The 22,453-nt window shown below is 39.9% G+C and overlaps 1 protein-coding gene across 1 annotated transcript in view; it reads right to left on the reverse strand.

The window, feature by feature from the left end:
* Positions 1–22,453, reverse strand: part of CFAP43 (cilia and flagella associated protein 43) — a 163,748-nt gene that overhangs the window by 95,486 nt on the left and 45,809 nt on the right. The window contains exons 9-15 of the mRNA XM_082254611.1: positions 18,926–19,042; positions 18,286–18,366; positions 17,953–18,101; positions 17,233–17,336; positions 6,156–6,311; positions 3,130–3,299; positions 1,674–1,829 (exon numbers count right to left, since the gene is read on the reverse strand). Of these exons, the coding sequence (XP_082110737.1) occupies positions 1,674–1,829; positions 3,130–3,299; positions 6,156–6,311; positions 17,233–17,336; positions 17,953–18,101; positions 18,286–18,366; positions 18,926–19,042 (933 nt within the window). The remainder of the gene's footprint in view (positions 1–1,673; positions 1,830–3,129; positions 3,300–6,155; positions 6,312–17,232; positions 17,337–17,952; positions 18,102–18,285; positions 18,367–18,925; positions 19,043–22,453) is intronic.

Consider the following 22,453-nt stretch of genomic DNA (forward strand, 5'->3'; position numbering starts at 1 on the left):
GCGTTGCATACACTGTCGGCACTATATAAATCCTGTATAATAATAATAATATTAACCCCCGCAGCACCTGTGGGGATAAGGGGGATAGGATGAAAGACGATTTCAACAAAAGCAGAAGCCATCAGCACAGAGACACTTTGCATTGATAATAAGTGCTGTCCTTTGTGCTGATTTTGGAAGACCAAAAACTTTAACTAAATGTAATCCCCCTACACACAGGGCGAATGCGGACTGGTTCCCAATCAGCGATCTGAGCCAATGGCGGGGGGAGACCTCTGTACTCTGATTTTTAGTACGGCGGCTCTGACCGAAGCTGACAGTTTTTTGTCTGCTGGGTTGAATAGAAAAAAATGAATCGTGTGTACCAGATTTAAGGCTTAACATTCTATGTGGCAAGTGAATTAACTACACTACCAAGCTAAAGACCATGCACTTGTGAAGAAGACAGTGCCTGTCTTTTATCTGTGCACATTTTTAATAAATGCAAGGCATGCCAGGCAGCATGGTTAACCTCCCTGGCGGTAATCCCGAGCGTGACTCGGGGTGGATTTTTTAGGTTAGGATCGGTATACCCGAGTCACGCTCGGGGTGAATGTGCAGAGAGTGCAGCGGTGTCTCTTACCTTCTCCTGGCGATCCAGCGATGATCTCTCATTGCTGTGACCGCCAGCCGAGATCCCCGCTGCTCGTCCGTCGGTCTGATGACTTCCTAGTTCCGTTCCCTGCAGCAGCAATGCTGCATGGGAGCGGAACTAGGGAGGGAAATTCAAAAAAAAAAAAAAACGTTGCACAAAACACAAACACATAACACATTTTATATATATATATATATATATATATATATATATATATATATATATCTAAATGCATATATATATATATATATATATATATATATATATATATATATATGTATGTATGTGTGTGTGTGTGTGTGTGTATATATATATATATATATATATATATATATATATATATATATATATACACACACACATATGTATATATACCTATATACACACGTATATATATATATATATATATATATATATATATAAAATTATATTATTCATTCAATTATAATTCATGCGTTATATAATATATATATATATATACACACACACACATATATATATATATAATATATAATATATATTATATATTATATATATATATAATATATTATATATTATATAATATATATTATATATTATATATATATATAATATATAATATATAACGCATGAATTATAATCTAATCAATAATATAATTTTATTATATATATTATATATTATATAATAAAATTATATTATTGATTCGTTTATAATTCATGCGTTTGTGTTTCAAATTTATCACATCTGGGATGTCTACTAGACTCTTGTTTTGGCCAGGTTTAAGTCAGTAATTACTAAGAATTGTAGGCCTATAATACATAATGCCAAATTTCCATGAAAAAAATTGTACCGCTTTTGGTACATAATTCCTGACATAATCATACCGCCAGGGAGGTTAATACAGCTGCCTATCTGGATCAAATTGGGTACAGAAAGGCCACATGCACTGCAATAATATTAATTTGCCCACGTTAAATTTAAGTTATTTAATACTTTCCTGAAAAAATTCTGCATGATTTTTGCATTGGCAATCTATCTCATATATCTTTATATGCTAACCAAATGATAGGAGTCTTGAAGATACAAAGTTCCATCTCTTGCAGCCACAGCCAGCCACTTGTGATGAAAAGACAAATGAAGAGATCCAGGTCCAAGCTGACTTCCCCGCACATTCTTCTCAGCAGACAGAACTTTAAGAAATTTCCCAGGAGAATCCTACAGACACAAACAGGCATTTTTGTCTCATATAGATGAAAAGTATCCATGGCATATACTGTATATTTGCTCACATCTGAAAATATCAGTTGTTTTCAGTGAACAAAGCAGAGATCAGCATAAAACAGTTTAAAGCTTGCTTTCATTTCATTTGTGGTATTCTTACTAAACAGCGCCACTCTTTATACTATAATATACAATATAGCTATGGTTGAGGCGGTGTTTTGTGATTTCCTGCATGTGCAGTTTGCCTTGCAATCCTTAGTGTTAAAGCCACTCAATTTTATTTTAAGATTTGCTGTTGCTGACCCCATCGGGGGAGGTAACCCTTAACTTCTTATCCCACTGACATCATGACAAGACTCTAACCCTTCCCCACTTTGGGACACATTCTGAAATTGTATGCTTATAGTTGACTTTTAGTAAACATGCATGGGTTTGCACATAAAAAAACCCTAATACCAATTTATCTAACTTTGGGCCAGCAGTTTTAGTTACATAGTTAGTCTGGTTGGAAAAATACCAACTAGTTCAACCAATAAAAGGGGAAAAATTATATATATCTATATACACAATCCTATATCCACAGTTGATCAAGAGGAAGGCAAAAAAACAGCAAAACGTGATCCAATTTGCTGCAGCATCATAAAAAAATTATCCATACCTATATACACAATCCTATACCCACACTTGATCAAGGGGAAGGCAAAAACCTCAGCAAAGCATGATCCAATTTGCTGCAGCAGGGGGTGGGAATTATACATACCTATATACACAATCCTATACCCACAGTTGATCAAGAGGAAGGCAAAAAAAACCCAGCAAAGCATGATCCAATTTGCTCCAGCAGGGGAAAAATTCCTTCCTCATCCCCCAAGAGGCAATGACATCGCCAAGCTAGCCTGGTTGGTGCAGTGCTATTTTTTTCCATCACCCCATCTACTTTGGTAAGGGGGATGCACCTGATGCAACTGTATAGATTTGAGGAAAAATTACCAATAATGAGCCAAACCAGATGAGCTTTTGATCTGTGCCACCAGCATTTGCCTCACCGTAAAAAAGGAGTTTTACAGCTGTTTAATATTTGTCTTAACTTTGAACAATTACAACTTTCTTACAACCCTTTAAAAATACATAATATATTTACAAGTTTTAGTACTAATAAGTGCTCACTGCATCCTGAATGATTACAGGTGGCAGTGCTTTACAACTGCACATGTCAGTATCACAGACACAACATCTATACCATCTATCTCTTTAATTATGATACACGACATTAATATCAATCCAAAAAATTTACCTTTGGCAGTACAAATTTATAAATCAACGTAGAATCGCCACAGTAACCATAGACTGAATTGCCACTGCTTCCTAGAACAGCCGAATACAGGGGCTGCTCAACTTTGTACTGTTGCTTTTGGATCATGATGTCTTTAAACATCCCATGCTGATCAGTGTATTCAATGGGATCTGTAAGTACATGGCACAGATAACTTGTCAATGTACAAGTAGACCAAAATGACAGGTTCACTTTAAGTTATTACTTTATGTTATTATGTACTGTATATAGTAGAAAGCTTGCCTTCAAATTTCTATTTGTAATCGGGTTAGTCTATGTACTTCTATGCCTGCTGTTAGGTAAACCTGGCAAAAAAAAAAAAAACGTATCTAATCCACCCCTAATAAAACTATATTTATATTTCCGATTCCTAGTTACTGTAGATTTTAAAAAAAGTTTATAACATTTTGAGTTCCAAGGCCATGTATTTGAAATCATTTGCAGTTTGACCTATTGACAGTTCATGCAGGGCAGTAGGAAAATGTCTGTGACCATTGCTTGCATAAGATCCTGCAGCCTCTGGTATGATCCTATGTCTTATCCAGAGCAACAAAATATTTACAGGCCATGTAGTAAGTGTTAATAGTTTTCTGGCCCATGACCAGTGTGTTTTCTTTAATATTTTCCCACAGGCTGCATATCTACAGCAGGGGCCATTTCAGAGCTAATTAAGTTATAATGCCTCCATAGCCTCAAAACATCTCCTGAACTCCTGAAAAAGCCATACTGTGTGACATCATAGGAAGACAAGGCCCCAAACTGGTAGGCATGCCTACAGTACCTTGCAATTCACCTTGTAATTTGGAATGGTCCCCTAACTAGAAAACTGCCTTGGCTGACTTCTGGTGTTGGGTGTGAGTGAGAATGAAAGAAGAAATGGAACATTACTAGTTTTGGCCATGAAAGCAAATAATTAAATTATGCACATAATTATGTGTTAGTAAAAAGTAAAAGTAATATAAGAGCAGGAACATATAGGTGCTGCTATTGCTAAGTTGGCTATATATATGCATTGTATATGCTGTATATATACATTGCGGCTTACAAGTGGTATATCGAGCTTATGGCTGACCAAAAAATACCAGGGTTATAGCTGATAGCGAGCCATAACCCCAGTATTTTTTTTTCCACCTGGAAATTGTCTTTCTCATGAAAGTGGTCTGAGCGGCTAATTTGCTGCTGGATTGCTTTTAGAAGCTTTTACCGGTGAGCCTGGGAAACAATCCAATGGTTTGTTTGGCTGGCAACAGAGGTAAACAGAGGCCAGATTGTCCCTGATCTCCTCTATAATCTTGAAGGACCGGAGCGACAGCTTGATGTTACTTCTGGCCTAGGGCAGAACATTTTTTTTTTTTAAAAGCAAGAAGTAAGAGAGCTAATTTTTTTTTTTTTTTTTTTTTTACCTTTTGCTTTTAAAGGTAGAGAAGAGATTTGGGGTCATATAGACCCCAGATCTCTCTATAAAGCGGACCTGTCATCCCTAATTTTTATTACAAAGGAAGTTTACGTTCCTTCTAATAGGAACAAAAGTGCTAAAAACAAAATACATACGTCAGTCTTGCATGCATATGTGAACGGTGTTAACACCACACTTGTTAGGTATCGCTGCGAATGTTAGAGGGAGAGCAATAATCCTATTGCTAGACATCATCTGTAACTCTAAGCAGGTAACCTATTAAAATGTTTAAAGTGTCGCCTATGGAGAATTTTAAGTATTGTAGTTTGTCACCATTCCATAAGCGTGCACAATTTTAAAGCATGACATGTTGGGTATCTATTTACTTGGCGTAACATCATCTTTTATATTTTACAAACACATTTGGTAATCAATATATTGTGTTTTTTTACATTAAAATTCATTAAAGTGTATTTTTTCCAAGCAAATTGAGTTTAAAGAACCACTGTGCAAATACCATGTGACATAAAATTTTCTAGCAAAAAATACAAATTTTACTTATAAACAGAAAGGGCCAGAGGCGGCTTGGTCTTCAAGTGGCTAGATTGATTAATTAGAACCATGATTGATTATCTAAACCATAACAATGACTTGGAATATTAATGAAGCTAGTGAAGTCTGAAAGACGTCTAGTGTTTATTGTCAGTGTTTCATTGGACAGTGATCAGAGTCCTCCCTCCTTGACAGAGCTGTCAGGGGAGTACTGTAAGTCCATGCAAGCATGCAAGCATGCAAGCAAGATGATTAGGGCTGCCATCTTTCCTTTACGCCAAACCTTAACACTTTAGCAGCGCGTGTCATTTTTTTTTTAAGGGGGAACACTGTGGATTCTGGTGTAAAGGGGAACTCTGATGTAAGGGGGCTTCTGCTCACCAAAGCCTCCACTCACACCCCACCCTACAAATAATGTATCCCCAGGGGGAGAGTTGCTGATAACATGGGATTACAGGAAGTGAATTGGATAATACTGGTAATCATTCAACTTGGAAAAGGACTGGCACTAAGTTGCAGAGTGGAGAGTCTGCGGATTAAAGTACTAGTGAGTAATGCAGTGAGAGCTGCTTTTTTACTTTTTTAACATGCTTAGCTACTTTTTATTTAATATTTTGTGGATTTAGGCATTACATCAGGTCCAGAATGATCTGGATATATAAACCAGTCTTTAACAGTTTGAGTTTATAGGAAGTGATTTAGATCTGAGCTGGTCATCATTCAACCCGGGACTGGCAATGGATCACAGAGTGGAGAGTCTCCGGGAGAAATTGCTGGTGAGTACTGCAGTAAGAGTGGGGTTTTTACTTTTTTTTTAACACGCCTGACTACTTATTTTTAACATTTTATGCACTTGGGCATTAAGCCAGGTCCAGGATGACAGCCCCACAGCATGCAATATTAATGGCTCACACATTCTCTTTAAGCATCCATAAGAACTCATTAACTAGATTATTACTCAGGATTTAAACTCCTAAATTATTCTTTTTTTTTTTACATTTTCTGTAATCACAAATAAACTGATGTGTTTGGAATTTACTTGCTAAGATTTGCAGAGCCAAGGAAAATATCTCCAGCTGAGTGCCATTCTCATCTTCATCCTTCTCTCCCACAGGATAGACAAGCGCCAAAACTTTTACATGTGGTGTATCTGTTGTACTTAGTGATGACAAGGACAGGATATCGCCACCAACCACTAGGAGAAAGCACATTTTACTATATAAAAAGACACAAGTACAAATATATTTTTCTCTTTTCATAGCTTCATATTCCAAACTGTTTTAGCTCAAACCTAATTGGTTAATGAAAGCAGTGGTGACTGGAGGAGAGAATCCCCATACTGTCTGCATTGCAATCAGTTAAGTAAAAGATTATTTGTACAGGTATGATCTAGCAAAATCCCAGGATAATCTCCACTGTTAAGTGCTATGGAGCTGTGCGCTTAGCAAGGGTGGTTCACAGCAATTGTTGTGTTGGATCTAACCTATACAAATAAACCTTTACATTGGTGACTAAAGTCATATCTATCTCTATATTTCCCTGTTACTGATAAATAAAGCACTAAACACTTGCTTCAGCACAAGAACTTGCTTGTACATTTCTTTAGCAACTGACTTTTTACACCATATTCAGGTAAGACATGAGGTCTAGGTGGTCTTCTTTTAATGATAAGGTCACACATGGATACATGCTGTCACAAAACAAATGCTATTGATTCATAGGTGATAAAGCTTGCCTTTTTAACATTTCCCTAAGTCAAGCCACCATATACTGTAACTTTATATAATACAGTATATATTGTTGCAGATAAGGATTCTTCTCTACCTTAAGTGCTAATTCTGTGATGCAATTGTACGATGATTTACGCCCACATCTGTAAATCTCCCTAATTGTACAATTGCTGGAAGTTTGAGAGAAAGAAGAAATAAAAGTAAAATAATATTAGCTCTTTTCATTCTACCCCCCCCCCCCTTCTCTCTTCCTATCGTGTGTGTATACTGGATCTGCTTATTGTCCTACATTTGCTTTTTGGATCCCCCAGACAGTTTTTATAGATCATGAGCACACTTTCTCTTGCAGTACATATGCTGTTCCTTCAAATGTGTTCTAATTTTTTTTTTTAAAGCCTGTGGTGTGTGAACACATTCAAAAGACTTACACCCGGTGCATAAAAAGTGCACACACGCAAACGTGAAGAACACAAAAACTGCACAGGGTGTGCGAAATGGTCGCTCCCTCCGAAGAGGTTGGACCCTGACCTTGATCCCCCGGGGCGCAAGACTCCTGACAGGGACTGAGGTACTTCCAATGGTCTGCCTGGCCGAAACCAGGCAAACCCCGTTCTCTAGGGGGACTGCCGAAACAGCCCTCCCCAAGTACTAGGTGGGGCTCCCCTGAAGGGAGACCCCATGAGAGAGGGTGAACTAAGCCAGAAGGCCATATTCGCCCCCTCCCAAGACGTTCAAGGCAGGCCCAAAGACCCACACCGCACTTGTCGCGCAGGAAGAAAAAAGGTGAAAGTGCAGTGACTCACAACAAAGAAAACACACACAAACAAAAAGGTGGGGGAAGGGAAGTGGAGAAGTGCATAAGTGCCAATGTGCAATACAAAGGCAGGCCTTTCGGCCGGAATAAAAAATTCCTCTGGTCTAAGCCAAAAGGCTTGGCCCAAGACGCAGGTGCAGAAAAAGTGTGATGGTGCAGTGACCAAGGTGCCAAAAAACTCAAGGCGAGCTGCCCCTCACCAGTGAGAATTAAGGCACCCCTGGGCTGCCACCCCAGGGGCACGTACACCACAGGCTTTTTCGGTCTCGGCCCCCGGCCAGACCCAGTGTATGTAAGATTCTGGTACCTCTGGTACCCTTAATTTCCATTTTCTTTCAATATGCGTCCCACCTTTCTAATTAGGTGGTACCCATACACCTTTAAGACGGATGACGTCATCGCCGAGCGCCGATCTGAGCGGCTATTTCAACTGCCGGCGTTCTCTCTCACGTTGTTCGTTCAATGTGCCTGTGTGTCTACATGCTTACAAGCTTGTCTCGCTGCCGGAACCTCCAGCTATTTGCTTTTACCTGGAACAGACCGGAACCTCGCTACTGATCCCTGTATCTCGCTACCGGATCACTCCCTCACTACTGGACCCCTCTACTACTAACCTTACTAGTGATAAGTACCCCACAGGGGAATCCTCCATAACCTAACTTACACTACCTACCTCTGCACATTAAGGACTGTTACTATCTATGCATACTAATTCTATCATCTGCACTGTTACATAGATTGCTAGCTCTTGAGTCTACTACCATCTATTCTTGCACTGGGTTAGCCTATCCTGTATTTGTCATCTGCTGTCCTTACCACCTGTTACCATACTCGATTACTAACCTATCTGCACTCTACCTAAATACCATCTAATACTCTCCTGAACATTTCTATCAAGTGCTTACCATCTCTGTCACTGTTCACACCTGTCCCTTCAGCACATCACCTTCATACTATCATATACATCCTATCACTCCAGGAACATCTTATTGAGTGTGTGTATATCTGTATGCTGAAGCTGACGGGCCCACAGTGATGAGTCTGGAGAGTTGGATCTGGTTATTCAACACATCTCTACATGACTACTGAGTGGAGATTCTGCAGCTGCAAATCCAGCCTACTACAAAAACGCAGGAGCGTTACAGATTGAACGAACCTAAAAAAATGGATTCAGCAGAATTACCCACTCAAGTGACACAATTAACACAACAAGTAAATGCATTAATACTTGCTCTTACTGAAGTAAAAGAAGAAAATCAAACTCTGACACAGCAGGTAACCCGTCTTTCACGGCTTACTGCTGCTCAGCCCCCTGAACCTAAAATAAACCCTCCTCCAGTGTTTACAGGTGATCGGAAAAAATTTCGTGAATTCAAAAACGCATGCCAATTGCTTTTTTTGTTAAAACCTCGTACATACCCTACTGATCAAATTAAAGTCTTTACCGTTATTTCATACTTAACGGGTGATCCACGGGCCTGGGCAGACTCTCTCTTTGAGAAAAATGATCAGCTTCTCAACTCCTATTCTTTATTCCTAGCGGAACTTGCTAGTTTATATGAAGACCCCAATAGGCAGAGTACTGCTGATATTCAATTGAGGGCTTTAAAACAAGGAAGGAGACCTGTAGAAGACTTTGTAGCAGAGTTCAAAAGATGGACCCTTGATTCAGGGTGGAATGATACATCTCTGCGAACTCAATTCAGACTCGGGTTGTCAGAAGCTGTTAAAGACGAGCTCGCCAGAGCGGATTTACCTGGCACCTTGGATGCCTTAATACAACTCAGTATCAACATTGACAGGCGACTGCGAGAAAGAAAGGCTGAGAAAATGGGAATGCCATTGTCTAGTCCTTCTCGGATTTCGGCCGTTGACCCTACTCCCATGGAGGTAGGAACCATACGCCCACCTTTATCAACTACTGAACGAGCCAGAAGAAGATGCAGAAACCTCTGCATGTACTGCACATCCCGGTATCATTTGATAAGCGTCTGTCCCCTTGTCCGCAAAAAAGAGGGTAAGTGTTCACATGTCTTGCTAGGAGGATTAACGACTTCCTTTTCTAACCCCTATCTCTTTGTTCATCTAACATTACAGTGGGACCAGACTAGGATTACCACCAAGGCTATGATCGACACAGGATCTTGTGGGAACTATATTGATACATGTTTTGTTACCTTAAATAAAATACCTATTATTTCAAAACCTAAACCTGTTTCTGTTAGTTTCATTAACGGTATTCCGCTATCTTCTGGTCCAATCACCAACCAGACACAAGCACTCCTTGTCACTGCTAACGAGTATCATATGGAGACCACCACTTTTGATATACTACCTTCACCCCATTATCCCATTATTTTGGGACTTCCTTGGTTACACACACATCAACCAATCATAGATTGGAACCGACGGACTTTAACTTTCCCTTCTCACTATTGCGAGATTACGTGTAACCTCCCATCTTTTGGAAAGATCCTGTCTGTGGTGTCAGATGAGATTGCACCATTATGCTATCAGGATCTGTCCGAAGTATTCCTTGAGAAAAATGCTCAAGTGTTGCCTCCCCATAGGGATTATGATTGCACTATCGATCTACTCCCTAACAGCAAATTGCCTTTCGGTCATGTTTATCCTCTTTCACAGGATGAACTTTCTCATCTCAAAGAATACTTAGATGAAAATTTGAAAAAAGGGTTCATTAGACCCTCTACTTCTTCCACAGCTGCAGGACTTTTCTTTGTCCGCAATAAGGATTCAAGTCTTAGGCCTATTATCGATTATAGGCAATTAAATACGATTACGATAAAGGATCGCTATCCTTTACCGCTCATCCCTGAACTCATCGAACAAGTGTGTGGGGCTACTTACTTCTCTAAATTGGACCTAAAAGGGGCATACAACCTAATCCGAATCCGTGACAGAGATGAGTGGAAAACAGCATTCAGAACCAGATACGGATTATTCGAATATCTTGTGATGCCATTCGGGTTGTGTAATGCTCCCGCAGCTTTCCAAAGGTTCATAAACGACATCTTTAGAGACTTACTTGATGTCTGTGTTGTAGTATATCTGGACGATATACTTATCTATTCTCGATCTCTGTCTGAACATATAAAACATGTAAGACTTGTGTTATCCAGATTACTCGCACACAATCTATACGTGAAATTAAAAAAATGCCTATTTCATAAAGAAGAAATATTATTCCTAGGATACATCATATCCAAAACCGGAATTAAGATGGATGTGAGCAAGATATCCTGTATTCTGGACTGGCCTATACCAACAACTCGTAAGGCATTACAGCGATTCCTTGGATTTTCAAACTTCTATAGGAAGTTCATCAAGACCTTTTCTGCTATTGTGAGACCTCTCACACAACTGACAAGTATAAAGAAACCATTCAAATGGTCAGAAGAAGCAAATCAAGCTTTCTGCTTGTTAAAATCAAGCTTTACTTCTGCTCCCATACTACGCCATCCAGACCCATCCCTCCAATATATTCTGGAGGTAGATGCGTCAAATATGGCAGTAGGAGCAGTTCTCTCCCAACGACCAACAAATACTTCACCACTCCACCCAGTTGCTTTCTTCTCAAAATCACTAAGCAGCCCAGAGGTGAATTACCCAGTGTGTGAAAAGGAGTTGCTTGCCATAAAACTGGCACTGGAGAATTGGCGACATCTACTTGAAGGTACCCGGTTACCAATACTCATATATACAGATCACAAAAACCTTCAATACCTCCAGACTAACAAAACTCTCTCCCACCGGCAGGTACGATGGTCATTATTCCTTCTAAGATTCAACTTTCTAGTGACCTACACGCCTGCAGACAAAAATAAAAAAGCGGATGCGCTATCACGATTAACCGAAGATAACTGCGCCGAAATCCCTTCTATTCCTATAATACCCTATGAACGTATTATTGGTGTTGTTCGTTCCTTGAAGGAAGAGATTTTGCACAGTATAGGATTGGATTCACCTCCACCACAACTAAGTACTGATGCAGAAGGCTTCCTCTATTACAACGACAAACTCTACATAGCCCCTACTATGCGCACCAAGATCATGGAGTTGTCACATGATGTGCCCATGGCAGGACATATGGGTATGACGAAAACCTATAATTTGCTTACCAGGCAGTTTTGGTGGCCTGATATGAAGACATCTGTACAAAAATTTGTTTCTTCATGTGACACCTGTGCAAGGTCCAAAATTGACACTACAAAACCATCTGGTCTACTCTGCAGTCTACCAATACCCCAGGTTCCATGGGAAGTTGTGTCCTTAGACTTTATAGTAGAACTACCACCATCTAAAGGATTTAATACCATTCTAGTGTCAGTGGACCACCTGACAAAGATGGCACATTTCATCGCTATCCGTAGACTACCCTCATCTAAACAAACAGCGGAACTACTGATGAAACATGTGTTCAAGTTACATGGAATTCCAAAGACTCTTTTATCCGACCGTGGTTCACAGTTCATCTCCAAATTTTGGCAAGCTCTTTGTCAAATATTACGGATTGAGCGAAAGCTCACTTCACCCTACCACCCTCAGACCAACGGACAGACTGAAAGATTCAACCAGTGTATAGAACAATATCTGCGTTGCTACACATCATACCTACAGGATGATTGGGTGGACCTTCTCCCTCTGGCGGAATTTGCTTATAACAACGCAACCCACAGTACTACTAAGCAAAGTCCGTTCTACTTGAACTATGGGTTTCATCCCACACTTCTTCCACCACGCATCCTACCATCAAGTAACCCAGTAGCCTCGGACTATCTTACCCAAATAAAAGACTCTCTGGGTTTACTTAATACCACTATCTCACACGCTCATAGTCAACAAAAAAGGTACTACGACCTTCGTAGAAGACCTTCTCCTCAGTATGCTATTGGGGACCTCGTTTGGCTATCGACAAAAAATCTAAGGTTAAAGATCCCCAGCAAAAAGCTTGGACCTTTATTTCTGGGACCCTTCCCAATTAAGAAACTTATTGGAAAAGCTGCAGTACAGCTCACCTTACCGGCAGATCTCAAGATCCATCCCATCTTCCATGTGTTGCTACTGAAACCCCATGTTCCTAACCAAGGAATAAGGCCTACCATCTTGCCTCCACCTCCAGTACAAGTTGAAGGCGGAGAAGAATATGAGATTAAGGAGATTTTGGATTCTCGTATCTCCAGTATCTCATAAGATGGAAGAACTATGGACCCCAAGACGACACCTGGTTGGATACCTCTGATGTTCACGCACCTAGGCTTATACGAAGGTTTCACTCGAAATACCCGGAGAAACCAGTGCTATAGGCCTTCCGGAGCCGGCCTTAAGGGGGGGGGTACTGTAAGATTCTGGTACCTCTGGTACCCTTAATTTCCATTTTCTTTCAATATGCGTCCCACCTTTCTAATTAGGTGGTACGCATACACCTTTAAGACGGATGACGTCATCGCCGAGCGCCGCTCTGAGCGGCTATTTCAACTGCCGGCATTCTCTCTCACGTTGTTCGTTCAATGTGCCTGTGTGTCTACTGTTACATAGATTGCTAGCTCTTGAGTCTACTAATTTGTCATCTGCTGTCCTTACCACCTGTTACCATACTCGATTACTAACCTATCTGCACTCTACCTAAATACCATCTAATACTCTCCTGAACATTTCTATCAAGTGCTTACCATCTCTGTCACTGTTCACACCTGTCCCTTCAGCACATCACCTTCATACTATCATATACATCCTATCACTCCAGGAACATCTTATTGAGTGTGTGTATATCTGTATGCTGAAGCTGACGGGCCCACAGTGATGAGTCTGGAGAGTTGGATCTGGTTATTCAACACATCTCTACATGTCTACTGAGTGGAGATTCTGCAGCTGCAAATCCAGCCTACTACAAAAACGCAGGAGCGTTACAGTGTAGCCCTTACCTACCAGGAGGCTTGGAACATGGACAGCTTAGGGAGAGCTTGCCTTCAACTGGGGACAAGCCTTTTGCAAGGCCAGATTCAACCCAGGTGGAAAGGCCCACCCACCGCCATCCAAATTCCTTACCAATTACATCCAGGAGCAGTACTAACCGATGTGGTTGCCAACACCAGCTTTCCCGCTCCCTTCAAACTGATAGGGGCGGACCCATTCAAATCAGAAGGCAGCGGACCCATCCGGCTTTCTCTGACAGTGCCTACTTCCCGGTCCTCCAGTTACGCCCAGAGCGCCCCGGTTCGTTTCAGCCCCTGCCGATACTAACCATCAAGGTCCTTACCAACTGATAAGAACAGATACTACACTTGATCTTAGCCAAAAGGCTGTGTTCTAATGCTTTGGGTGCTCCCTGGAGCCTGATAATGTAGCCTTATATACGATCTATGACTCTGTTTGCATGTGGTCATGCTGCCCTCTTGTTTGCCTAGGGAGACATCTCGGGAGCAATCTAGGCTCTGTTGTAACCGCTCCAGAATTCCAGATCTCTCTCGTGCTGGGATTTGATGTCACTTCCATTTTTTAATGGAAGTGCATCATCGCAATGGAGGAACATCTCAAAACATGCACGTTTGCAGTGTTTTGACGGCGGATGGCGTATACATGGTGATAGGAAACGGGGGGAGGAGTTACACCCACTGGCATATATGTAGGCAGATACACGCCTCTTCCTTGCGGCGTTGCCATCTTCTGACTTTGCACATGGCAAGTTTACATGGCCTTCTCTGATCACAATAGGTGAGCTATCTAAATAGACAATGTTTCACTGCAGCTTGCTTCTTCTCTGATAATACGGTCCTATTATTATATTGGACACAATTTGTATCCCCATGGTATTTGTTTTTCTTTACTGGTTTGCTTTTGCATTTATATATTTAGATCACTTCTTTTTTTGACTTGACAGTTGTTGAGGATTTGTACACACATTGTTCCTTGTTGTAGTGTATTGCTGCAGACTACTTCTTTTGGCCATTCTCTGAGGCATTTTTAGGATTGGATCTTTCTGATCAGTGGGTATTACCCAGTTGTGATCCTTCATTTTGGTGTATATTTAAACCACTTGAGCAGGTACAGATGCTTATGACTATTTTACTTTGATTCTGAATTGGATGCAATTCAAATTAGTTTAAAATTTCTAATCTAAATTTATCTTCACTTTTTAGCCTTTCTCTGCTTATCTGATCGCCTCTCCTGCGGTTAACTAAATAACAGCCATAAGCTGTTATAACAGCTTGGTCTTTAGGATGGAAATTTTTTCCGTTCCCTCCCCTGATACACAAGTTGGATATATATTTGTGCTTGATTAATCCTTGTGAATCCAGTATACAGTCAACCAGTGTTAAATCTGGTAAGATGCCCTTGAAGAATCTTTATGCATTTACGTATGTATAAATTGAGGATTGTATGTGAAAATATTGGGATTATGGTATTTTTGTATGATTTATTTGTCTGGAAATTATTTAGGTCATTGTATAAATATATTGTCGCTATATATTTAATTTGATATTTTCTGTATATACACTTATTCTTCCTTTTTTGATTCACTCTTCTAGGTGTAGTAAAATATATCCCCTGAGGAAACCTAATAAATGGTGAAACATGTCAGGATTGCTACACTGTGACAAGTAACTGTAAAAAATTCACTTGATGGATTTTAAACATGAATTTCTCCATGTTTTTAATATGTTTATATTGTCTTTACACAGTTTTAAATGAAATATATAAAAGAAATTATTGAATTTTAATATGTTCTGATTTGAGTTACTGGCACCTAAAAAATCCCAGCTCTTATATAAGAGCAACTTCTATTGTCTTGTGTTCTATTATTTTGGGTTGCGGTGCCTCTGAGATTTTCTCTGATCAACCAATCTTGTTCTACTATTTGTACACACATTTCACTTTACATTTGGGCTTTTTAAAGGAATGGCTGGAAGGTCCAAAATATTTCTTTACTTTAGTATTTTGTCCACATGGTAAGTTGGTGATTATTATTTATAATAGTTTGGGTTTTCATATGGGTTACCACATATTTTGATGTGCTACACTATTATTATTATCTTTGTTAGATGGATTGTTTTTGTTGGTGCTCCCACCCCTACGTTCTGACTCACACACTACAGGCCGAATGTTTGCTTTTTGATTATAGCATATTTCTGATCTCTAATGCCTCGTTTCCACTGAGCGGATCGGTTTGGGTCTGTTCGGTACGGTACGCTAATTTGAGTGTTTCCATTATGAAAGTGGCCCATACAAGCGAACCAAACCGCACCATTCCTGGTCCTGCTTCAGATGTAGGGCCATAGGAAATGGTACGCCACTGATTGGCGGACAGGAAAACTTCAATGCTCATGTCAAATGAAAGAGCAAAACAAACACCTCATTTGGTGTAAACCCCGCATGGTCCCTGGTGGCCCGACTTGCAGTGGAAACTCTCACCTGAATAGACTGGACCATTCTAACCCTTCCAAACTGTACCGACCCGAACCGTTCCGCTCAGTGGAAACGAGGCATAAGTGTGTATGGACAAACATATTTGATGATTCTTGGCCTCTGTTTGAGGTAAGATTAATCACCAGTGTGTTGCCTCCTCCAATTTCTTTGCCTTTTGTCCCCCCAATAGGTTGATTCTGCAAGGTCCTTCACACACTTCCAGTCTCCATTACCCTATTCTTCTTCCTCTCCTCTCCTTTTCCCTCCCCCCCATTTTTTTTCTTTCTCTCTTTTTTTTTCCACCAGCCTTTAGTTTTTGCATTTTTGTTCAACTTAAAGGATACTGTTTTGTCTTTCTTCTTTTTTACCTTGTAGACTAACATGCTTTCATTAGATACTGTTACTGTATGCATTTATTTTTGTAAATTATATATTGTTGGTATCATTCACCAGCTATAAGTTCTAAAAATACTGAAAAGTAGATCCTGAAGAAGCCCTTATTTTGGGCGAAATGCGTTGATCCATATACCTTCTGTGATTCATTCCTATATGGATGAGTGTATTGCATGCCTATGTATAAAACACATTACTTTTTATGGAGCGTATATTACCCCTGTTCTTAAATGCTTTTTTTATGAATAAAAATATTGATTTTATCTGTTGTGATAGTGATTAACTGTTCGTAGGCATGTAAAACAATCCCCATGTCCCAGAATCTCCCCATCCGGGGAGGTGTGGGAAATACCCCCTTTTCAAATTTTGAAGCTCTAGCACAAATGACTACTTTGTCAAAACTTTATTTGGTACTATTGTATGTCCTCTCCCACAAATGTTTCACCTACGCAACCAGAATGCCTTACAGCCTTTTAAGGCTCTTCTGACTGTCTAGGAAGTAGACACAGCACCAGTTCTCAGCTCAAGCTATTGCCTATAGTCAGTGTTTGCCAGGGAACTAAAACTTGATTTATATCCCCATCATTTCATAGAGTAGAAGAGATTTTAAACTGCAGGTATGAATTAGGTAATAAAACAAAATCAAGTTGCTAGATTTTATTGAGAACATAAACACAGTGTTGAAAGCCATAAATTCACAAATCTTAACTTAACAGTGCATTACCTCTGTTAATACAGGCACTTTAAATTATTACCTGTATAGCCAAGAACTTGAAAAGAATTGGAAGGCCTCGCATCTACTACAAAAATGTGTCCATCAGCAGCCCCCGTCAAGAGGAAATTGCCTTTTTGATCAAAACTAGAAGAAAGAAAATAATTGCAGATCAAGTGCCCTGTTTTTGTTTATATGTAAATATTTGTTAGTCAGAGATGGAATTACAATCTGTTAATACTGGCATGTGCCAAAGGTCTTGCCTGTCTGGGTCTATAAACATCCTTTTGGGGTTCAAAGCAGGAAAACAGAACCATTTTATTTAAACAGCATATGTCAAGGTAAATTATGCACATCATCACTTTAAAGCAAAATTATACTTTACCCATTAAGGCAAAGCACCAGGTATGCTGTAAACATTATACAACTCCAGCCTATACTTACCTTTGCTTTGCTCCCAGTTGCTCTGTTCAGTGCCAGGAGCCTAAAGGAAATATCCAATACTTTTCGGTATGCAGGAGCATGTGACTTATTCGCAAATCGCTTTGCCACAGGGCAAGTCCTTGACAGTGACTTATAGCTTACAGGGCTTGCTTTGCTCCTGGTCGCTGGATAGAACAATGAGGAAGTGAAAGCAAAGTACTGTAGCTGCTGAGAAGGGCTACATTAAAACAAGCCTGTTTCCTTGCTCTACATGGCAAAGTACAGTTTACCCTAACAGTGCACTCTAGAAAGGTGTCAAATCATATAAAAGGTAACTTACTGCAGGTGCAGAACAGGAACACGATAAAGTCGTCTTCTTTGAACTATTCGAGGAGACTTTATTTTTACGCCATCAATTAAATAAATATGTCCGGTACTGCTTCCAATTGCTGCATAATGGGATGATGGGCAGCATGCCATGCAAGTTACCTAAGGAAGAGGAGCTACATTACCACTCAAAGACAGACATGGGTATGAGTTAGCAAATCATGATCGACACGTTGATTCAGTTGTGTTCTGTGTGTAAAATTTACAAAATACAGGAGAATTACAACAGAAGGTATAATAGCATTTAAATGTTTAGTAATAATAGACATTTTAACAAAATAATTACCTGGGTATCAAGAGTCAAAGCACTGATGTTTGCTCCATCTTCTACTGACCACATCTGGACATCTCCAGACTTGCTTACGCTCTTAAATTTGAAAAAACAAAATGTGATCATTTTAGGCGTGAAACTCATGGAGGTAGTAAAAGAAGAGGGACCATTCAACCTTAGAAATACATGACCTTTGCTCTTGACATTATATAGCATAGGCAATTTCTTCCCCTCTATCAAGCTGTCTCTGATGATTAATAAACTAAATTACTACCTAAATGTCATTACAGAAGGCTAGGTAGCAACTGAGTTTAATTATCCATGAGTTTAAAGGTAAACATAAAAGGTCAAAAATATGGCCTCATGCATCATAACGCTGACTTAGGTGGGCTCTGGCAGATTTCATCTTCTGCTGGCTTGTGATAATGTTCGATACCCCAGAAAAGAATTCTAACTTTCCCATCATAAGTATTGAAATGGAAAAATCAAAATAAAATCCAAACAACATTTTCAGAAGGAGCGATTAGCAGGTTCCCTTCATTGTGCTGCATTAAGCATGTGTCTAGGACTAGGGAGAAACAAGGTTAAAGCATTCAGGGAAAAAGTCCCAATATTGTGCCTTAATTATGTGAAATTATAAATATAAAAGACTTACCATGCAGTACTTGCTTCCATTGGTCAAAAAATCAACACCATTTAATCCCTTGTTGTATGCATTAAGAATTTGAAAAGGGTCTTGAGAATGTTTGTGGTTGTATATATAAACAGAACCCTAAAATAAAAGATAAAGAGAGTAGCGCAATACAAAGCTGCATGTGTAGTGTAAAACATATTTTAACAAAACAATTTTTTGCAGGAGGAACTATGTTCCTTCTATTTATATGCAGAACAGATATAATTTAATTATAAGAACGTGTCCCTTTAAATTGCTGGTATATTGCTTCTATTCTATAAACCTTGCATCGTCTTTTCATATTATGTTTAAGGCTCCACATTTTATTTCATTACTAGCAAGACTATTCCATCCCTCTCATAAGTCCAGGTGCAGCAACATCACTGTAGCAGCAATGTAAATACTTCCATGGTGATGAAGATAAAACCACAGTAACAGGAACAGAATAAGTTGGAGCAGCAACAGGGCCAGCAAGATCCAGCAGAGACTGCAGATGCAACAGTGCAGGTAGTGACAGTAGTTCAATCATGAAGCTTTGCATGAGTTTCACTAACAAGAAAAGCCTTTAGCTTAAAGTGATTGCATATGATCACCTTGTAAAACAACCCATTCAGTATAAAACTTCAAAAAAAGGCAAAACATTTGTATATATATATATATATATATATATATATATATATGTGTGTGTGTGTGTAAAAATATTCTAAATACCCTTTTTCCACTTTCTCATAAATGATCACATAACCTCTGTTTCCTCTGTTCTCAGCTGCAGAAGAGCTGGGGGAGGAGAAGCAACAGTACACTGAGCTTCCCAGTGAATGGCTGTGCAGAGGGGGTGTGTCAGGACAAGTCTGATCATTGGAGGAGAGCAGGCTGAGTTCCCAGCAAACCTAGAGAAGTGACCATGGTGTGTGCTCCTGCTTAGTGTGGTCAGTTTTTAATAGGAAAGTAGAGGGCCTCTCAGGAACACCAGGACTTTTACACAAAGGGAGCAATACAAAGAAAACCAGATACCTTTTCATACAAGTACAAACCCAATTCCAAAAAAGTTGGGACACTGTACAAATTGTGAATAAAAACAGAATGCAATTATGTGGAAGTTTCAAATTTCAATATTTTATTCAGAACACAACATAGATGACATATCAAATGTTTAAACTGAGAAAATGTATCATTTTAAGGGAAAAACAAGTTAATTTTAAATGTCATGGCATCAACACATCTCAAAAAAGTTGGGACAAGGCCATGTTTACCACTGTGTGGCACCCCCTCTTCTTTTTATAAATGTCTGCAAACGTCTGGGGACTGAGGAGACAAGTTGCTCAAGTTTAGGAATAGGAATGTTGTCCCATTCTTGTCTAATACAGGCTTCTAGTTGCTCAACTGTCTTAGGTCTTCTTTGTCGCATCTTCCTCTTTATGATGCACCAAATGTTTTCTATGGGTGAAAGATCTGGACTGCAAGCTGGCCATTTCAGTACCTGGATCCTTCTTCTACACAGCCATGATGTTGTAATTGATGCAGTATGTGGTCTGGCATTGTTATGTTGGAAAATGCAAGGTCTTCCTGAAAGGGACGATGTCTGGATGGAAGCATATGTTGTTCTAGATCTTGGATATACCTTTCAGCATTGATGATGCCTTTCCAGATGTGTAAGCTGCCCATGCCACATGCACCCATGCAACCCCATACCATCAGAATTGCAGGCTTCTGAACTGAGCGCTCATACCAACTTGGGTTGTTCTTGTCCTCTTTAGTCCGGATGACATGGCGTCTCAGTTTTCCAAAAAGAACTTCAAATTTTGATTTGCCTGACCACAGAACAGTTTTCCACTTTGCCACAGTCCAATCATTGGGGGCAATGCTGTGGCGCTCTGCAATCATTGGGGGCAATGCTGTTTGGCGCTCTGCAATTATTGGGGACAATGCTGTGGCGCTCTAAAATTATTGGGGGCAATGCTGTGGCGCTCTGCAATTATTGGGGGCAATGCTGTGGCGCTCTGCAATCATTGGGGGCAATGCTGTGGCGCTCTGCAATAATTGAGGGCAATGCTGTGGGCACTCTGCAATTATTGGGGGCAATGCTGTGGGCACTCTGCAATCATTGGGGGCAATGCTATGGGCACTCTGCATTGATTGGGGCAATGCTGTGGGCACTCTGCATTGATTGGGGGCAATGCTGTGGGCACTCTGCAATCATTGGGGGCAATGCTGTGGACACTCTGCAATCATTGAAACAAAAAAACAAGCGGAGCGCCTCTAAGTGCAATACGTTTAATGGAAGTAAAACATACAACAGGTGGTAACTCACTAGATGTGGATGAAGTAAAGGCACAAAAACAAACGTCCTGGGGTCAGGCTGTCCATGTAGCTAATGCCGAGAGAAAGGATGTTAAGAAGATCTGATCCGGTAGATGAAGCAGCGGGGAGATGCCGGCTCTGTCTTCCCCGGGACCGGACTCTCAAGGCAGGCGGGGACTCAGCTTCAGCCGTAGGACGTAAGCACGGTCAGGGGTGCACACGACGCGTTTCAGAGCGTGCGCCAAGCTCGTGGAGAGCGTGCGCGCTCTTTTTTCAAGTGTAGATGCGGTGACCGCTGTGAGCCAACAGATTTGTACACACGCAATGTGTGAATGGGAGTGTGCACAGGCCAACCAACCAATGAAAAGGCATGGCGGCCATATTGGAGCACACAACCCATACATAATGGCAATAATTAAATGGCCATACAATATACTGATAATATAAAAAGGGACCGTGACAATATAAAAAATATATGCAAAGAAATATATAAAAAATATAAAAAATATATATATATATATCATTATATATGTACATATGCGGACCAAAGGACTTATGTGGTGTAATGTTTATAATAAAAGATGTATATAGAGGATGTGTTTTAAAATGTATCTAAAATGTATCTAAAAGATATATAAGAATATATATGTGTGTATATATTTTAGTAAAGGATTTAAAAATAAAAGAAATAGAAAGTAAAAACAATGTAGCTGAACAAGATCTATTGAGTAGTTATTGTGCGTCTAATAGGTACATATAGACCTCCATAGACACCTCAAAAAGAGCATGAAAGAGGATTATAAAATAGTACTAATTTCAAGTTCCTCATTAAGGCCATGGGGCTTTAAAGTATTCAAAGAAAAGATCCAAAAAGTCTCGCGTTCGCAGAGTCTAGAGAACCGCTGAGCCTCTGGTAATTGATTGGAGATGGCCTCAATAACCCAAACTCTAAGCCCTTCTGTAGATTTGTTATGATATTCTAAAAAGTGTCTCGGGACACTGTGCTTATCAGATCCTTCCTCTATAAGCCACCGGTGTTTGCCAAAACGCTGGCGCAAAGGACAAATGGTGCGACCCACGTATAATAACTTGCATGGGCAAATTAAACAATAGACCACATAATCTGTGGAACAATTGTAAAAGTTATCCAAAAAATATGTGCGACCTTCATGGGAAAAAGATTTTTGTCCATAAGTTATGAAATTGCAT

This window comes from Pelophylax lessonae (assembly GCF_965119305.1).
Source record: "Pelophylax lessonae genome assembly, chromosome: 4".
Classification (NCBI taxonomy): Eukaryota; Metazoa; Chordata; class Amphibia; order Anura; family Ranidae; genus Pelophylax; species Pelophylax lessonae.